Below are 16,807 nucleotides of genomic sequence, written 5' to 3' on the forward strand. Positions count from 1 at the left end.
CTCTTAACTCTCTTGCTAAGAGCTCGGTCAATTCAACCAAGTTCATGACACCAGTGAAAGACAGTAGGAGTTGAGACGTTGTGGGTTTTAGCACTCAACTCCACACCTATATTTGATTCTTCATGACTGCTAACTAGTTTTTCATCTGCTATTTGGATTTTGGGTAGATGGGATATCCCCAATGCTTTTCGGTGCTATCACCACAGACAATTTCTGTTACGACTAGAAAATTGCAATGGATGTTTATAATAAAAATAATTTTAAGGCTTAATTTATATTAAATTAACTATTTTTTATATTGCTAATTTTAATCACCTATTTACAACTAGTGAATTATCATAATGATAGTTTTGAAGCTATTTTCTTTACTATATATATATATATATACTTATGAGTGGATCCCAAACTGTAGCCATAAAGTAATGCTTTCCGAGCCACTGGAATCATGATGAGAAGGTAAACAACTCCTAAGTGGACAAACTTTCTCCTCAACTTGAAGAAGTCTAAAAGGTAACACCTCAAGCTTGGAATGACAGGATCCTGTATGTCATAATACACCCGAGAAAACAAAACTCATCCAGTGTGGAATTATGAACACCCATCTTCATCCCCCAAACCAAATGAGCAAGGTAAATTCTTATCTCCAGAACTATGGGGAGGATGTGGAACAAATTGTGCACAATCAAGGACCCAGGATGGGACCACTCTGTTCGGAATTATGAGGAGACAATGGACCCTCTTCCACGAACATTGTACTGAACTAATACCAATCAAAAAGAAGAGCCATGCTCAACCCAAGTGGATAGCCAAGAATAAAATCTGACAAAGTATTACAAGTAGGCTCCCACGTAGACTGGTGCCTCTCCTACCAACATCTGGGAAAAAACATCTAAGGACCAGGGTAGGAGGGCCCCCAACTCCGCTCTCTTCTCCAAGAGTGGAAGAAATTCACTCTAACACTCCAGTGACTGGAAACCGGGTGTGGCAAGAAATCCTTAGCTCCACCAGTAGAATCTGAAGAGGGGGGTAATGCACATTGAGGAGCCCTGAAGAACAGTGCAATAGGTGAAACAAGTTCCCTAAATTTTTAAAAGTAAACAGACCGTGATTTATTCAATCCAATGATCGGCAGGGACAAGTAGGATCCTTTTATGCTTTATTCATGATAGTCCATGTGTGGTGGTCCAACATTGTACAGTAATACCACCTGGAAGACTTCTAGATGGTCTTATAGAACACCTCATTTCTACAGAGCCTGTTGCAACCTATATAAAGTACATTAAATTAGTGGTTGCTAGTGTGGAATTAGTTTGATAAAAGCACACCTGCCTGGACAACACTTGCCACTGAGTGCAATCCTGTGAAAACAAAGTAAGGGACTCTGAAAGGAAAAGAAGAGACAAGCATAGCAATGAAAATACTCACCCCTCTGGATAATCTAACAGAAATACTTAAGATAGCTACTAGGGTAGGCAAAAACCCTCAGATGAAGATAAGATACTGCCAGATCATGCAAATATTGTGAGATAAAAGTATTGGGGAGGTCCACATACCAGCCGGCACGATGTCCTCTAGTGAGCAATTCAACTGAGCCACTAAGAACACAGAAATGTGACGAATCTGATTAAATGTGACTCACAGAAGTCTCCTTGGCTTCAAAGAGAGCCCAGAATAAGCGATATGAATGAATTTCGTACCCACCTCATCAGTGTAACTGGGGGTAAACTGAATGATCCCAATGAACAAAAAGTCCTTATCTAGCATCTCTAAAGGCATTAGTGCAGGCAAGAAAACCTTCAAGACCCTCACTGGACATAATAAAAGATCGAGAAATGAGAAATAGTGATCAGATGAATCTGTGAAAATGAATTATTCCCTTCCCTGGCTGCCAGTGTCTCAGGGAAGAAGAACCAGTCTGAAGACATAGGTAGAATGATAAAGCGTCCTGTGCACAATCAGCGCAAACCACTCCAACTGGTGATGTCTGTAGGTCAGCAGCAACGAAAAAGAAACCTTCAGGAAAAGGTGATACATGGCACATCAGTCTAAGGTCTCAAACGGGTGTTGAGAAAGGGCATGTAATGCCACTTTAATATACCAGTTAAGTAACTGAAATGGTTATTTGGGACAAAGGACCCAAAATGACATGAGGAAGCTGGAGAGTAATGGGGACTCAAAGAATTTATTTTTGTCTTGAGAATCGAAAAGTAGTCATTACGGCTGCCTTATACAGGGCGATTGTGGAAGATACAAAACCAAAGATACAGGTTAAAAAAATGAGTTACGGTTGGCACTTCTGATCAAAGTGGGATCAACCTCCTCTCACAATATTGCCAATATGTGTGTCATTTTCATTGATAAATGTCCATTGTGGGACTAAGTAAAGACTAAGACAGATACAAAGCAACCTTAGAAGGACTGCATAACCCCCATGCCTGAAACTTGAGCTTCTGGATAGATGGGTGTATGATATCAGATCGTAGCTGCCTCCACAGAGATGGCTAAAGAGCAAGTGGAAGATGTGGGCAATCCTGAAGGCACCATAGAAGCAGAAACCAGAGCTTAGCTACCAATAAGGTGCTATCAACAGGACCAGACAATGGGTGGGAACGAATCATAGTTAGTACCTTGGGTAGCATACAAATTGGAAGGAAGGCCTAGAGTTGCAATCCTGTCCTGTCCTGACAGAATGCAAGGGCGAGGTACTGAAGACCAAATTGCCACTAGTTGGGTGTTCCAATGAGTGGCCAACCCACCAATCATCAGTGTTTCCATATGAGAGTCAATGCAACAGAAAAACCTTGCAGTGAAGCATTAATTCTGTTGGGAGAATCTGTTTGGGTCGAGGCAATTGATCTGCCACTGAAGTCATCACCCGTGAAACATGGCAAGCTATTAGAGTGATCTGATAGTTGTCCTGAGAAAGGACATCCAAGGCTTGAAAACAAAGGTCTGGACCAAATATCCCTTGAGAGAAAATGCAAGATACCACTGTGGAATTATAAGAGTGAAGCCTGGCGATTTTCCTCTTAACTCTTTGACTATGACCTACTTAGGTATGCAACTTTCATGAAAGTTCTTTACAAAAATGAAACTAGTTGATGAAATAGTTTTAAATTTGACTCGAACAGCCCTAAGATTATGTAGTTTTAGAAAAATAAAATATTTAATTTTGATTTTTTCTACTATTTATAATAAAACATTCATTATTTAATGTAGGTATTTGCACTCAGACTCTGAATAGTTCACATACAATGTGATTTTCATTTTGAGTATAAAATACTATTTCTTATCTCACAGTTTTCACATTTCATTTGCATAATCTCTAGAACCTCCTAAATGAATATCAAGAGTTTTTTAAGGTAAATGTTTATATTTTGTTTTCCATTTTCTCTACTTTATCACCAACTGTAGTTATTATCATCAACGTACAGTGCAATGAAATGTTTAAAATTAAGAAATGGAAGAATGTAGATACCTTTTAAATTTTTGTAGAATATTCTTTCAAACTTCTTTTTGCCACATACATAATTTCACGTCTTTATCATTTCACTTGTAGTTTATTTTTAATTTTCCTTTCCAATTCTTTGTCTGTTATCCATGATCCCAACATTGACAAAATGTCCCCACAGTGCTCTGTTGTTATTATGGGACGAGTCTGGGCGACTCTCATGCACAAATTCTAAACACTTATGCTCACACGTGCGAATGACGCCATCTAACTTAGACAATTTATAAAGTAAACTACAAGTTAAACATATAAAAATCATAAACATTTCAAATACGCATTTTAAAACACAAATAATACATAATTAATTAAAATATAAATGTAAAACCTAAATGCAAATTAACTGTTTAGCAAACTAATACATATAAGGCAAGAAACACTTGCCAAACATTACATACCACTCAAGAGAACAATGGACTAAGTTTATTTTCTATTTCATACTACAGATCTATACACAGGTAGAGGTTTTTTCAGGCTATAACTGAATAGTGCTAAATCTGCTCTTTCTATTGGTTATAAACATGCCATTCAACTTCAAACTGTCGCTTGATAACACAGCTCTGATTTTGCAAGTGAGCGTGGCTGACATTAAACTTAGAAATATTAGAATGTTGTTTCACACTGGAGAAAGTCTTGGAAGTTTTCTGCCAGCTAATGAGAGACAGCTGGAACTGTACTTTGACCATCTATATTAGGAACATATAGTTTCTTGTGCAAGTTCTCTTTAACCACAGTGGATCACATGACAGCAAAAACTGGAGTTTTAATTGCTGTTTCAGATTTTTCTTTTTAAAATAAAGGAATAAAACTTAGATAATATGAAACTTAAATTATAATGTGCATCAAAATAAGTTTATAGAAAAATGGTTTAATTCAATTTTGAATTTAACTCACTAAAATCTCATGACATGCACAGAAAGGGGTTTAAAGGGTGAGCATAGTGAAAGGGTTAATAAGCCTAGACCATGAAACATAGCCTGTTGAAGAACAAGGTCTAATACATTGTGTAGGGAAAGCCTTGTCATCTGTGCGTAGACCCCGGAATTCCTGACCATTGAGATATTCACCCTATCCATGAAATGAGGCATTTGTGAAGAGATGGATCGTTGGAGAAGGTAGCGGCAGAAGAACCCATATCTTAGTATTGTTCCGATCTAATCACCTCTCGAGATAGAAGAGAATGAACCTGAATAAGGTAACTGTGGAATTCAGACCAAGACCATTGAAGGGATCTCTTGTGTGCTCATCCCAAAGGCATGAGGGAATTGAGTGATGCCCACATTCCCAAAAGAGAAAGAACCATCTGTGCAGAGGGAGAAGGAGAGGTGAATAAGAGTCAGACTGGCTGTTCCATAGGATGTAGCCGGATGGGAGCCAGCTGAGCCCGACTGAGATATGTGATGAAAAAGATATCCAGACTGAAAACATACTGTGCTGGAGCGAGAACAGATGTCTCAGCTCTGATAATGTAGCTTGCCTTGGTTATTTCTGAGTGTAGAATCCGGTTGTAATGTTCTGACAATTGACGATATGGTGCCAGCAGTAACCAGTTGTTCATGGCTAGAGAATGGGGGTGACGAGAAAAAGATCATATGATTTGGCAGAACCCATATGGTGCCTATGCTAGTCCAAAGGTAAGAACCCTGAACTGCAGTACTTGACCCTTTTGCCCAAAAATGATGATAGTGTCTGGACACCACCACTATGGCAATGTTCAGATAGGATCTGACTACAACGAACTTGGACATCCTTAATCCGAGTAAAAAAAACATCAACTCAGACTGAGGAACGAGTTACTTGTGAACCTTGAAGAATCTAGGAATTGATATAGATGAAAAAGATCAATGACTGGATGCCAGTCTTCTGTCTTCTTCGACCCAACGAACTGACACAACTTTCTCTATACCCCATATCAATCAAACTCTGATAGCCCTAGAACTAAGTTCTGAAATCCGAGGATCTGCAGGAGACAGAAACACTACAGGTTGGGTGGATAATGGTGGTGACGATGTGAACTGAATGACTAATCTTGACTCAAAGACCTGTAGTACCCATGGATATTAACTGTGGCAGTTAAGGTTTACACACTTCCGGAAATCCTTAGAGTTGAGCTCCCACTAACCCCAAAGGCTTACAATAGTCGCCGATGCCGCTGGCGGCATTCCGACCAAGTAGTGGAATCCTTGGATATGGACAGAATCTATTCTGGGTACCAATGGATCAAGAGGATGATGTTGGGGGTTGGGACTCTTGAACAGAGGTGGAACTATGATACCCTGTAAGTGCCAAGGAAAGTCTAGATGTCAACGACAAAATGGATGAATGTAGAAGCTGACAATTGAACCAATGGGCATGCTAATAATAGTCCAAGTTCATCATCTTCAACAAAGTTTAGAGGGATAATAAATAACTCGGAATTGTATAAAGGGTGAGACAAATCCTAAAAAGTTATGATCTATTCAGGTTAACAACAAACTCTGCTCTAGAACTCCAAATTTCTAGGAGCAGATGTATTATTTGGGAGTTCAAATATGCTTCCACCTGATGGTGGTAGGCTAAATCACATAATTCTGACAAACATAGCGGACAAGACATAGCTGTCTCTCCACGTAACTGAGCAATAAACCTCCCTGCATGAACCACAATATCAGTGGATGGAAGGAAAACTAAGTATTTGCTCCCACATCTTTCAGCCATCAAGGAAGGTACAGGCTCAAAAGCAACTGGGGAAAGACCAAAAACATCATACAATTGATGGACCATCTGAAGAAAAGGAGCCTGAGGCAGCTTATCCCAAAGTGGCCTCCTGAGAAGCCAACAGAATAAAGGAAGGTGCAGGAAAACCAAATCTAAATTCTTTCTAGAATGTTCAGAATTGCCCCCAATTACAGCCTCAGAACCACCTGGAAGAACACCACCAAACTGAATATACGTCTCCATCTCACTATGAATAAGATTACTGATAGTGTCAACTGAGAGTGACCCCACCCCAATTGTTGACCGATGCTAGATATCAGAAGCGGGATAAGAGAGACCTGATTTGTCTCCATGCAGGAAATAATAATCCAGGAATTCATGCAATGTATCAGCTTGACAAACGAAAAAAAATAATAATTTTTTTTTTAAAGGAAAGTCAACTAGGTAACACAAAAAAACACTCAAAGTATATACAACAACTGTAGTACAGAGAAACCCGTTATTTAATGCTTTGTCGAGAAAAGGTGATAACACTATCTGAATGAGGTGCTTATATACAGTACTAGGATAGAGGGTGAATTGATGTAGGTGGAGAGTGTCACAAAACAAATATTGCCAAGCGCAATTAAGTAGGGGTATAAAAGACTGGAGCAAGCGAGAAAAATTCAGACCAATGCTTAGATGGGCAAAGGAAGAAACCCTGACAGTCGATTAAAAGCTATAGTGTGAGAGGAGGTAAGTATGTTTTGGAAAACAAATTTATTGATATCTCAAAAAATAAAGAAGTTTGGAGATTCTCTCTTTAAATTCTGGCCTGTAAATATCTACAGTTGATGTATCTAATTAGTAAATATTCTGAAACCCTTATAAGAGAAGAAACAAAATCTAAAATAGGGAATTTACAGAGGCATCGTGTGACATATAGAAGTGAAAAATGAGGATTTATTTAAATATTTCCTCTTTAAGTCAGGAAATCAAAGCTTACAAAATATCAAAACTTGAATTATAAAGTATGTCTTTATGCCAAGTTAATAACATATATTGACAATAAGGTTGTTTAGAAACATTTTGAATGTAACTTTATTAAAGTCATAACATGAACACTTTAACCACCACCTGTGCACACAGAGTTATATATATGATACTTACCTGTTGATTCCTGCATTATGAGATTAGCAGACATACAGTAATGTTTCATAGTTACAAGTAATTTGTTATGAACAGAAAAATCAAAACATAGTCATAAACAAAACATGAAACCAAAATTATCATATCATATAAAGTGAAAAAAAAAATTGCTCCTACTTCTTCACTGTATTTACGAATGCAGTCTTCATCAGGAAGAGGAAAATTCTTGGAAAGAAAGTCAGCCTAAAATGAAAATAAAACCTATCATATAAGTTGTAACTCAGGAAAGTGAAATGTTTATATGAAATAAATTTCTAGATTTTTTTCCTCAATATTTGATGTGCCATAACTAAGTGATTTTCTTCAATACATCAAAGCAGGTTAAGATAAAAAAAGGTGTAAGTTTATTTATCTTTACTGACTGAAACTTTATTAAACTGGAATGACAATATAGAACTCACAGCAGAAGTAAATTATATAACTATCTGACAAATTAGTAGATTATCTTTTTATCTCCAAAACCTTACCTGCAGAACATTTCAAATCAACGAACATTAGAAAGCTGTACTACTTGAATGATCATTTTAAAACATTACCTGATGGAGAATAAAATAGTGAGAAATATGATCAAATCATTATTATAACTTAATACAGATGTTTAACAGTCTATATGAATAAAGTAAATAATGTTATTTGTTGAGTTAGAAAATGGTGTTTTTTTCCCACACGTTGCCCTTGGTGCTATCCCATACCCGATATGTATGAACAGATACGAGTTGGATATACACACTTTGCCCTTAGTGCTATCCCATACCCGATATGTATGAACAGATACGAATTGGATACACACTTTGCCCTTAGTGCTATCCCATACCCGATACGTATGAACAGATACAAGTGGATACACACTTTGCCCTTAGTGCTATCCCATACCCGATACGTATGAACAGATACGAATTGGATAATTTAATGGGAAATTACGTGAAGATTCTTTTTTCAGATAAGTTAAGTTCTTCTATTGTATTCAAAAAAACTTTAGCATTTCAAGAAACAGATCACTTTTAATTACTAATTATTACGGTTGAAATACACTACAATATTATCCAACAAAAAAATAAGTTCTTCACGTTTCTTCAGTTACTAGTGTTTATTACAAGTGTATTTTCTTGTGTTTTTTGTAAGGGTTTGCAGGTCTGTTATAAAAACAGCCAGAGTATAAAGTTCTACCATGAAAAATATATCTCAAAATGAAGTTGAGAAAGGGAGAAAATAGTTGGTCTTTACTTCAGGGAAACTTTTTAAAAATCAGTTACCAAGTGCCTTCAAAATGCAGTTAAAACCACAGAGAATGTGTAAGTAAACAACAACAGATACATGGGTAACCATCCTAAAAACATATTGAATGATGTAGTTTTCTGTGCAGCCAAGATTAAGAAAAGGTTAATCTACCAAGCATGGTGAGGTGAAAAACTATTGGTCCTAGATATTTCCTCCCACAACCTAAAGGTTATTCCTGTTTTCAGCAGCATAGATGGCCTACTTTTTGCTAAGATTACATTATAGCAGTTGGAAGTTCTAAATAACAAATGCACAATGTGCACAGCATAAATGTTAGTAACACATTTTATCCCTCTTTCTACGGGCATCTTTTTCTGCACATCACGAGGTTTTATTGAGTTAGATTCAAAACATAATTAAACTACTTTCTTTTCAAGATATACCAATAAATATAGCATAAAAATGTATATAACAATCCATATTTTAATAGTATACAAGTTTTGAGTTCATAATTTTACAAAGCAATATTTAAAAAAAAATCCTGAATTTCCCCTAGTATAAGAACTGTGATAGTTTCTTTCTAGGCATCCCTTCTTCTCTAATTTATTTACCCCCCCCCCCAAGAAGTATGAAATTTTACACAAATTGCTCATTATAATGCTTTCATCACTCAGGCAAAGCACCAGTTTTATAGCCTTCAATCTCATTTGGTTACAGAGCCATCAAGGAGAAAATTAGACCCCTCTTACCACACCCACCTGTCACATCCTTTCTTTCAGAAATTGCCAATATAAGCCTGAAATGAATTTTTCTCCCGTTCCCAACACTTTGCATCCACTGGTTGACACAGACTGTGATTGTAACATGCATTTTAATATGTATGATCATGCTACTGTAAACAGCCAAGAAAAACGTACGATAAAATTAACTTATTCTCTTGTTTTATTCTCATAGTGCTTATAAAACTTGTAAATAATAATAAAAAAGACCAGTAAAACACAACAGTAAATTGGAGTGATCTAGATGGTAAAAAAATTAAAAGCCAAAAAATTCTTCTGTCTCTGAATCGATATCACTAAAAATAACATTTTCAATACACCAATGTGTATCATTGTTACTCTCTGAGTGCACACAGCCTCAGACCCAGAACTTGGTGACTGGTCATCTACATTAGAGCAGCTGGTGTTCATATCTCCATCAGCTGTGTCACCTTTGCTGCTACTACTGCCTGTTAAAATAAACTCATTGTAATTATCCTTATGGTAATATTTGTTTTTATCTTTGTGTTGTTCCTATTTCTGCTTTTTCTTTTGATTGGATCTCCTAACTTTTCTTTCACTACATAACTTAATTACTGGGGTCACATCAAAGGAACCAAGTAAAGGACCTTCTGTGATTCTATGTAAATGGGTTAGCCTTTGCTCACTTACTGAACAACTAGAATCAACTTTCGTTCGCTATAATTTTGAAAACCTTCTTTCTAGTTTTGCATTTGAGACTGGAACAGAAAATAGCAATTCAATTAATGTTAGAATGTTCTTCCATTTTGTTTATGCATAGGAGGACTGAAAAAGAAATACCCAGGTTTTCTTACAATTATGTTTACTAGGTTGTAGGTAATTGATGCTGTAGGTAAACAGGTCATCCATTAGTCAATAACTTCAATACAGGTGCATTTGATGCTTGAAAATGTTCACACAACTCACTTATTCTTCATTTAATTTGGGGAAGACACAGACTCTTCATGTGCCAGGGAAAACTCAGCTCTAGCTTCTCGTGATAAAGTATTCATTATGAAATCTATTTTCTCTAACAAAGATCTTCCAGAATCATCCAAATGGGAAGATATATACAAGAGGATACAGACTCAATTGTTCCTTTTTAGAGCTGAAAAGTTCAAAGGTGGCACTTTGTATTGGAATGGGTTGGATAACTTAAAGTTCTCAGTGCCAATAATCTAGGCATTCAAAAAGTCTTTTAGAATGCAGATTTGTTTTTCATACTTTAGACATAACTTCCAATACAACCTTTCCATGTTTTTTGTCCTTGTCAGTATCATAGCTTAACCAAATGCTACCATTTTCATTTGCGAGGTCCTCATTAATACATTTTAGAACTGTCACCAACTTTAGTACACATTTTTACTTTGTAACAGAATCCTGGGCTGAACTTTTGTAAGTGTTTATATATATTGTCGAATTATTATAACAGGAAGATATTGCAAATGGCAGCATAGGGACTGGGGCAGAAATAAACCTTGTACCTAGGTTTTTCTCACAAGTTTCATCATGACCATCTAGCTTGAGTACATATTCATCAATCATTTGTGAGCTTTATCAGTGCTGCTTAGGAACTTTTCATTGCTGACTATAGTGTACCTAATTTTGTTTTCAAATCTAACTGGTCATAGTCACTAGTGAAATATTTGGAAATAATATTACAAATTGAAATACTGACAGAATGTCCAGTACCAACACAATTGTTCCAAACAAACACCATTTTTGTGCTGGACATTGTTCGTGTCTGACCGCTTATTTTCAGGCTTGCAACAGTTCATTCTAACAATCAATCCTATCTATAACCAATAGAAAGCCAAGGTTTTACTTTATCAAATGCCATATTATATTATGTTGTTTTCTGTATAGAGAATTGTTAATTTTGCTTTCAGTTCAAGCTTTATTCCCATGGGAAACACACTGTTGAGCTCAAATGAATTTTAATGACTTGTTGCATAGTTAGAAAGCCAGAAAAATGGTGATGGTTATGGGACATTGTCTGCTTTTGCATGTTATTATTCTGTGTTCTTTGATGCATTATTTAATAAAATAAAAAATTTAGTGCAGTACTACCGTTATATCAAAAAGTAGGGTTAAGTGTCATTGACAGTCAACAGAAGAAGAAAAAAAAGAATATGCAGGTAAGTACTTTATTCCTTGTTTTTCATGTGAAATATTTATTTATTATTATAAAAAGTAACTAAGATGTAAAAATAAGAAACTTTTTATGTTAGTTAAGGTTAGATTAGGTAAAATACATAATAATAGTATTATAAAACATTTTCACAACATATGCTCACAAGCAGCTCGTACATAATGTGATTCGATAGCATAACATGAGCAGCACGTCTTCCAAGTGAGTTACAACTTATAGTGGCATGAACAGTAGTTAGACATGGTTCAAAAGGCAATGAAACATTAAAATTTAAGTATAAATAGATGTATACTGTTACAAGTTTAAAGCTACTTAGAATGATTAAACTTAGTTTCATGTTGCAATTTCAAGTCATTCTAGAAAGAAAAAAGGGTAATTTAGATTAATTTGACTTTTTTTTGGTGGTTACAAGGTTAGTAAAATTGACCAACCTTGTATACGGTTAGGGTAGAGAAAATAACAGATAGAATATAAATTTATTTAGAAGGTTTAAACCTTCTAAATAAATTTGTAAATGAAGCTATGTAAATGAAATTTGAGATTTTTGAGACGAAGAAAAGTATTTTTAATCTTAATGTGGAAAACACTTTGCATTTGTACTAGTAAAAAAAAAAAAAGAAACTATATATATATATTGACGGACAAATCTTTAGCAAAAATACTTCATTAAGAAAGAAATTTGATTTTTTATGTACAAAACGAGGCCAGTCAATTCGACAACCTTGTAGCGAGAGACTTATCAGATTACTACATTTGAAACACAAGTATTTGACAAATTTTTAAAGTGCTGCATAATTCAGTTTTTAAAGCCCTTATCAACCCATGTGTGTGTGTGTGTGTATTTGCTACTTCCTTTACAAGAAGCTTCCTCAGTGCCGTGCTTGTGATTCATGTGCAACTCTCTTGAAGAACTTAATTCAATATGGAACAATGGCAAACCGTGTTAACTAACAAATGCATAAGTTAATAATTTGATATCTGCCACTTGATCTGATGTGCTTATCCTCCTTGTGGTTGGTTTAACACCTGGAAATGTTTGACCACATTACAATAGCTGTGTTTTGAATAATTTCGCATACTGTTCATCTTTAGGAGGGTAATTACAAAATACCATTTTGCCAATGCTGTCACAGTTCAGAAAGTAGTTACATCCAATGAAAAAACACTGTCAGGAATTGTCAATTTTACATACTCACCCTCCATATAGCATATTTAGCACATCTCTTTTTTTGCACCCCTGCCAATACCATTTTGTCTTTACATCTTCACCAATTAAGCATGTACCATCCCCCATGATTCAATAATACCAGCATATCCAGGTTTCTCAATTCAGCAAAATTATAAGTACAGGTATGCAAAGACTGCTAGCAATTCAGCAAAAAAAATTTGATGCTGAAGAGAGCATCACATATATCAATTAATGTGTGTCATCTTCATGATATTAGAACATCAGCATGTCAACACACCAAAATTTCGAGTATAGGCCTGCATAGGTTAACCAATATCAACAAAATTGAAATTAATGGGTACGGAAGATGTCAATACAAAACTGAACAGAAATACAAATTCCTTTTACCATCTAGTGGCCATGTATGAAAGTACATACAGAAATGATTTAACATCCCCAGTACACATCAATTAACATCCTATTATTTTTTCAGTATTTACAAAAACAGTTAAGAAATAAAATTGTCAACATATAAAATATTCCCATTCCTGTAATCAAACTAAAGCAGTTAGTTGTGTAATGGCAGTACCCAACATGGCAGTGTACTACTGCATTAACAAGTTATTTGCACTTATGAGATATAAAAATAATTATGATTAATACATTTTATGTTTGACAGTGTTTATATTATTTAATTGTCTATTAGCTATAGAGATATTAGAGTTATTTTAGTTCATATATTTAATAATGTATAAGACAATTTATAAAAATTTTTGATTATAGATGAAACTGAGCAAATAATGTACTGCTTGTGATGATGTTTTAAACAGATAATATTCACCAATTGGAAAAGTGCAAAACAGTCTACTTTTTTTTCAATTTTTTTTTATAATCTTCAAAATAATGTCATTGACAAAACAAGGATACTTTTACATTTTTTTACTACATGACCAAACTGCACTTCACATTAATATGCCCCATAGCAACCACTTTCTGTGGTCATTAATATTAAAACATGGTCAATTTTTGTTTATTGAATTATAATTTATTAGTTGTCATTTGTTTACTTCTATACCCAAATTCCATTACTGATTACTCTATCACATTTTCTGACTTTGTTTCAAATATTTAACTTTATATGACATATATTTTTAAGACTGTGTGATGTACATAAAATTAACCCAATAAATATTTAAATTATTCATAAAAATTATAGAAAGATTTCAGCAATGAACGTAATTTCTAAGAATAAGAATAAGCTTCAATCATTGAAATGGAACTGGTAAATTAACTGTTTGACTATGGGGCATGTGCACTGCACCAACTACGTAACCAAAGTAACCTTTAAACAATGTAAGCGTATCATCACAAAATTTCACAGACTATCAGTAAACATTACAGACTTTTGTACACAAAAAATCAAATTTTTTAGTTAAAGATTTGTTTGTTAATTTTTACTTTCAGAATGTTGCCTATCCAACATACAAATTGATTTTGATTTTAAGATTAAAAATCCTTTTCTTCATCTAAAAATTGTCAAATTTCATTTGTGTAATTTGTAAAACATCCTAAATAAATATCAAATGTTTTTTCTTTTAGAAAATCTAAATATTTTATCTGTTATTTTCTCTACCATAGTTCTATATGAGGTCAGTTGATTTCATCTTCCTCATAACCAACATTAAAAATTTAGAAATTAATCTAAATTATCCTTTTTTTCTTTCTAGAATAACTGCAAGTTGTAACAGGAAACCACAGCTATTTCTTCTATATAGCTTGATGCTTGTAACAATGTATGTCTATTTATATTTATTAATTTCTCTTTTGTATTCACTTTTTAATTGCATCTAACTAATAATCCTGCCACACGAGTTGTAAATCACATGGTGCAGATGCAGCTCATGTTACCATGTCGAATAACATAAAACTGGCTTAATAAACTCTTAAATCTTAGTTATTTTTTTTTAAAAATAGAACAGTAAATAAAAAATATATAGAAAACAATGATCTCTACTACTTATGATGTTCCAAAGTTTTTTGTCCTCATGCATTGTACTTGCCAAACCTCGTTGAATTTCACAGATGGAGTGAGTAGAAAAATTTATTTTTGTAAATTTTTAAATATGCATTTTGGAATACCAAAAAATTATAAATTATCATACCAAGACCACAAAAATCCACTGTAATTTTTCAGGCTTCTTAACTAAGCTGGATTTGGGTCTAAAAATCTCATTTCTGATCAAAATATTACCTTCTTCATCACACTTCAAGCTCTCCTAATGGAAATACTTTAAGAAGACTGACAGGATTACATATTTGCCTTTCCAAATTCCTCTCTGTCAGTTTGGTATAAACATGTACTTAAGAGAAGTAGAAGTAGACATAGGTAAACAAGTATTTTCAAAAGATGAAGTAGTGAATGGAATCACTGTGATTGGTTCACTAACTATAATGATATCTCAGCAAATAGAAAAGTTAGGGGGCTCTAATTTTATATTCTAGCTTGTCAATATTGGTAATTTGAGTTTCTTACTGTTCAAAACTATAGACGTTGTATTGTGGGCATCATTAAATGTAATGTGAGTAAAAGCAGAACAACAATGTACCACATGACATACAAAAATATATATTTAGCAATTTTCTTTTAATATTAATTTTTGAATTAAAAAATTAAATAATGTACAACAATAAAATTTCAATTATAAACTACAATTTGATGCCAAATTTATTGACATACATTTATAAAATAGTAGTTCCATAAAATTTTGAAAATAAGTACAAAATGTGATGACATGTCCTCTGACCCCTACCTATATGGAAAGAGTTAATAGTAGCCTATACACTTACCATTTGCTCTGATCGAAGTTGTTGTAATGCTTTAGTTTCTTTTAGCTTATCCTTCAGTTTTCTTACTCTGATGCTACAAAGAAAATAGTCCTGTTTCATTTTACACTATACAATTCATTTTTTAAGGAAAAGAAGCTCTAACTGTATTAGCAATAGGGTCAAAAAAAAGTCTTAGCCATGTGACTTATTTGTCTTAAATTAGTCACAAATATACTCAATTATCCACAAAAATTAACACACATTTATTGGTTATATAGGACAGTGGGTGAATATTTTGGTCTGCAACTGAAATTTTTGCAACTAATAAGCATTCCATAATAATATAGCAAATACATAAATAGAACACATTTTTAATAATAAGAATTTATTGTATATTCACTATAATTCAGTTGCTTGTAAAATCTTAACAGGAATTTAAAGATATCTGTATTTTGCATATATACTTGAATCTCATTTAATCATTCATTACTGTAAAGATGTTGAAGTTACATTCCTTCAATCTAAAAAAATATTTTTCTGAACTCTCTTCTGTTCATTCTACTAACCCAATAAGAAAATACTTTATTGCAGTCATATCGACCAACTGATTAATGTGTTCAAACGTACCATTGAAAGCTTAAATCTATAATGTTTTTGCTTTTAAAGTCCTCATTCATAGGCAAATGTACTAGGCGGTAAAAGCATAAAACTTTGCAAAAATGAGAAATACATCTTTCTGTATAAATAAGACCTTTTTGTAGAATCCTATCAAAGTGAGTTTGTTGTACTTACCCAAAGACACCCTGACCACTGTTAACTCAAACTTCAGTTGAGTTAAAGTGATAACAGCAGATAAATCAATAATCTTTAATTATCTGACAAACTATTGATCTCTGCATATTTAGTTTGGATTTTTCTGGAATGTTCCTGGGATCTACAATTTGTAATCTGTCCAGGAAACAATCAGTGAAAAAAATCTTCAATTTCATCAACAACACTTTTGATAAATGCTATATTTGCCTTTCCAAATTCCTCTCTGTCAGTTTGGTATCTTTTATTACATTCTCCTTACATTCAGTCTTACCATTTCTATTAGGCTTTTCCTGTTTTATGAAATCCCCTTATTTTGGTATTGTAGCAGGCTTAAAGAAATACTTCTTTGACTAAATAACCCTTAAAGTAACACAATACTGTAACTAAACATAAAGTGATTAATGACCGTAAAGTGGCTGATTTCACTGGACAAAAAATGAAGGGAAAAGAAAAATTAG

At 34.0% G+C, this 16,807-nt stretch overlaps 1 protein-coding gene across 1 annotated transcript in view; it reads right to left on the reverse strand.

Moving 5' to 3' along the window:
- Nucleotides 1-16,807, reverse strand: part of LOC106463392 (centromere protein K-like) — a 59,320-nt gene that overhangs the window by 7,080 nt on the left and 35,433 nt on the right. Inside the window, exons 6-7 of the mRNA XM_022390867.1 lie at nucleotides 15,558-15,630; nucleotides 7,511-7,576 (exon numbers count right to left, since the gene is read on the reverse strand). Of these exons, the coding sequence (XP_022246575.1) occupies nucleotides 7,511-7,576; nucleotides 15,558-15,630 (139 nt within the window). The remainder of the gene's footprint in view (nucleotides 1-7,510; nucleotides 7,577-15,557; nucleotides 15,631-16,807) is intronic.

This window comes from Limulus polyphemus, unplaced genomic scaffold (genome assembly GCF_000517525.1).
Source record: "Limulus polyphemus unplaced genomic scaffold, Limulus_polyphemus-2.1.2 Scaffold1394, whole genome shotgun sequence".
Taxonomy (NCBI): domain Eukaryota; kingdom Metazoa; phylum Arthropoda; class Merostomata; order Xiphosura; family Limulidae; genus Limulus; species Limulus polyphemus.